Source organism: Coffea arabica, chromosome 3e, assembly GCF_036785885.1.
Source record: "Coffea arabica cultivar ET-39 chromosome 3e, Coffea Arabica ET-39 HiFi, whole genome shotgun sequence".
Lineage (NCBI taxonomy): Eukaryota > Viridiplantae > Streptophyta > Magnoliopsida > Gentianales > Rubiaceae > Coffea > Coffea arabica.
This window is the reverse complement of record NC_092315.1, coordinates 11,753,351-11,754,089: the sequence shown is the minus strand read 5'-3', so window position 1 is coordinate 11,754,089 and position 739 is coordinate 11,753,351. Positions and strand designations below refer to the sequence as shown.

Genomic DNA, 739 nt, shown 5'->3' with positions numbered 1-739 from the left:
GGTAAATAGATGCTTGGAAGGGTATCTGCGATGTATGACAAGTGAACAACCTCGTACGTGGTATTCCTGGCTGCCCCTAGCTGAATTCTGGTACAATACGAACTATCACTCAGCTACACAAATCACTCCCTTTCAAGTGGTTTATGGCCAGCTACCCCCTCTCCATGTCCCTTATCTTCCTGGTTCATCTGTAGCAGAGGCTGTGGATAGAAGCTTGGCTGCAAGGGAAAAAGTACTGCACCTCCTTAAGCACAACCTTTAGAAGGCTCAAAATCGCATGAAGCAAATTGCTGATGTCCGTAGGTCTGACCGAGAATTCACAGTTGGGGACATGGTTTATGTCAAATTGCATCCATATAAACAACATTCCCTCAAATCATCCAGCTGTCAGAAGCTTGCTCCAAGGTATTTTGGACCTTTTCCAGTCATAGAAAGAATAGGGAAAGTGGCCTACAAACTGCAACTCCCTGATCATGCACGCATCCATCCAACCTTCCATGTATCACTATTGAAAAAGAAGATAGGATCTCAGCCGGTAGCACCCCATGTACCAGCTGCAATCAACGATCAAGGTCAACTGCTGGTCGAACCAGTTGTAATTTTAGACAGACGCATTGCGAAGAAAGGCAACCAGGCAGCAACTCAGGTTTTGGTCCAATGGAGTAATTCATTTCCAGAGGATGCAACGTGGGAGTTCTTGCACGACTTGAAACAGAAGTTTCCCGCCTTTAGTCCTTGA

General features: G+C 45.9%; 1 protein-coding gene across 1 annotated transcript; it reads left to right on the top strand.

The window, feature by feature from the left end:
• Window positions 1-277: 277 nt before the first annotated feature.
• On the top strand, window positions 278-739 carry LOC140038379 (uncharacterized). The gene has a single exon (XM_072083717.1). It carries the CDS (start codon window positions 278-280, stop codon window positions 737-739), a length of 462 nt encoding a protein of 153 aa, XP_071939818.1.

Excerpts from the sequence above, each read along its gene's own strand:
- LOC140038379 (XM_072083717.1), top strand. The coding sequence starts at position 278 with ATGAAGCAAATTGCTGATGTCCGTAGGTCTGACCGAGAATTCACAGTT.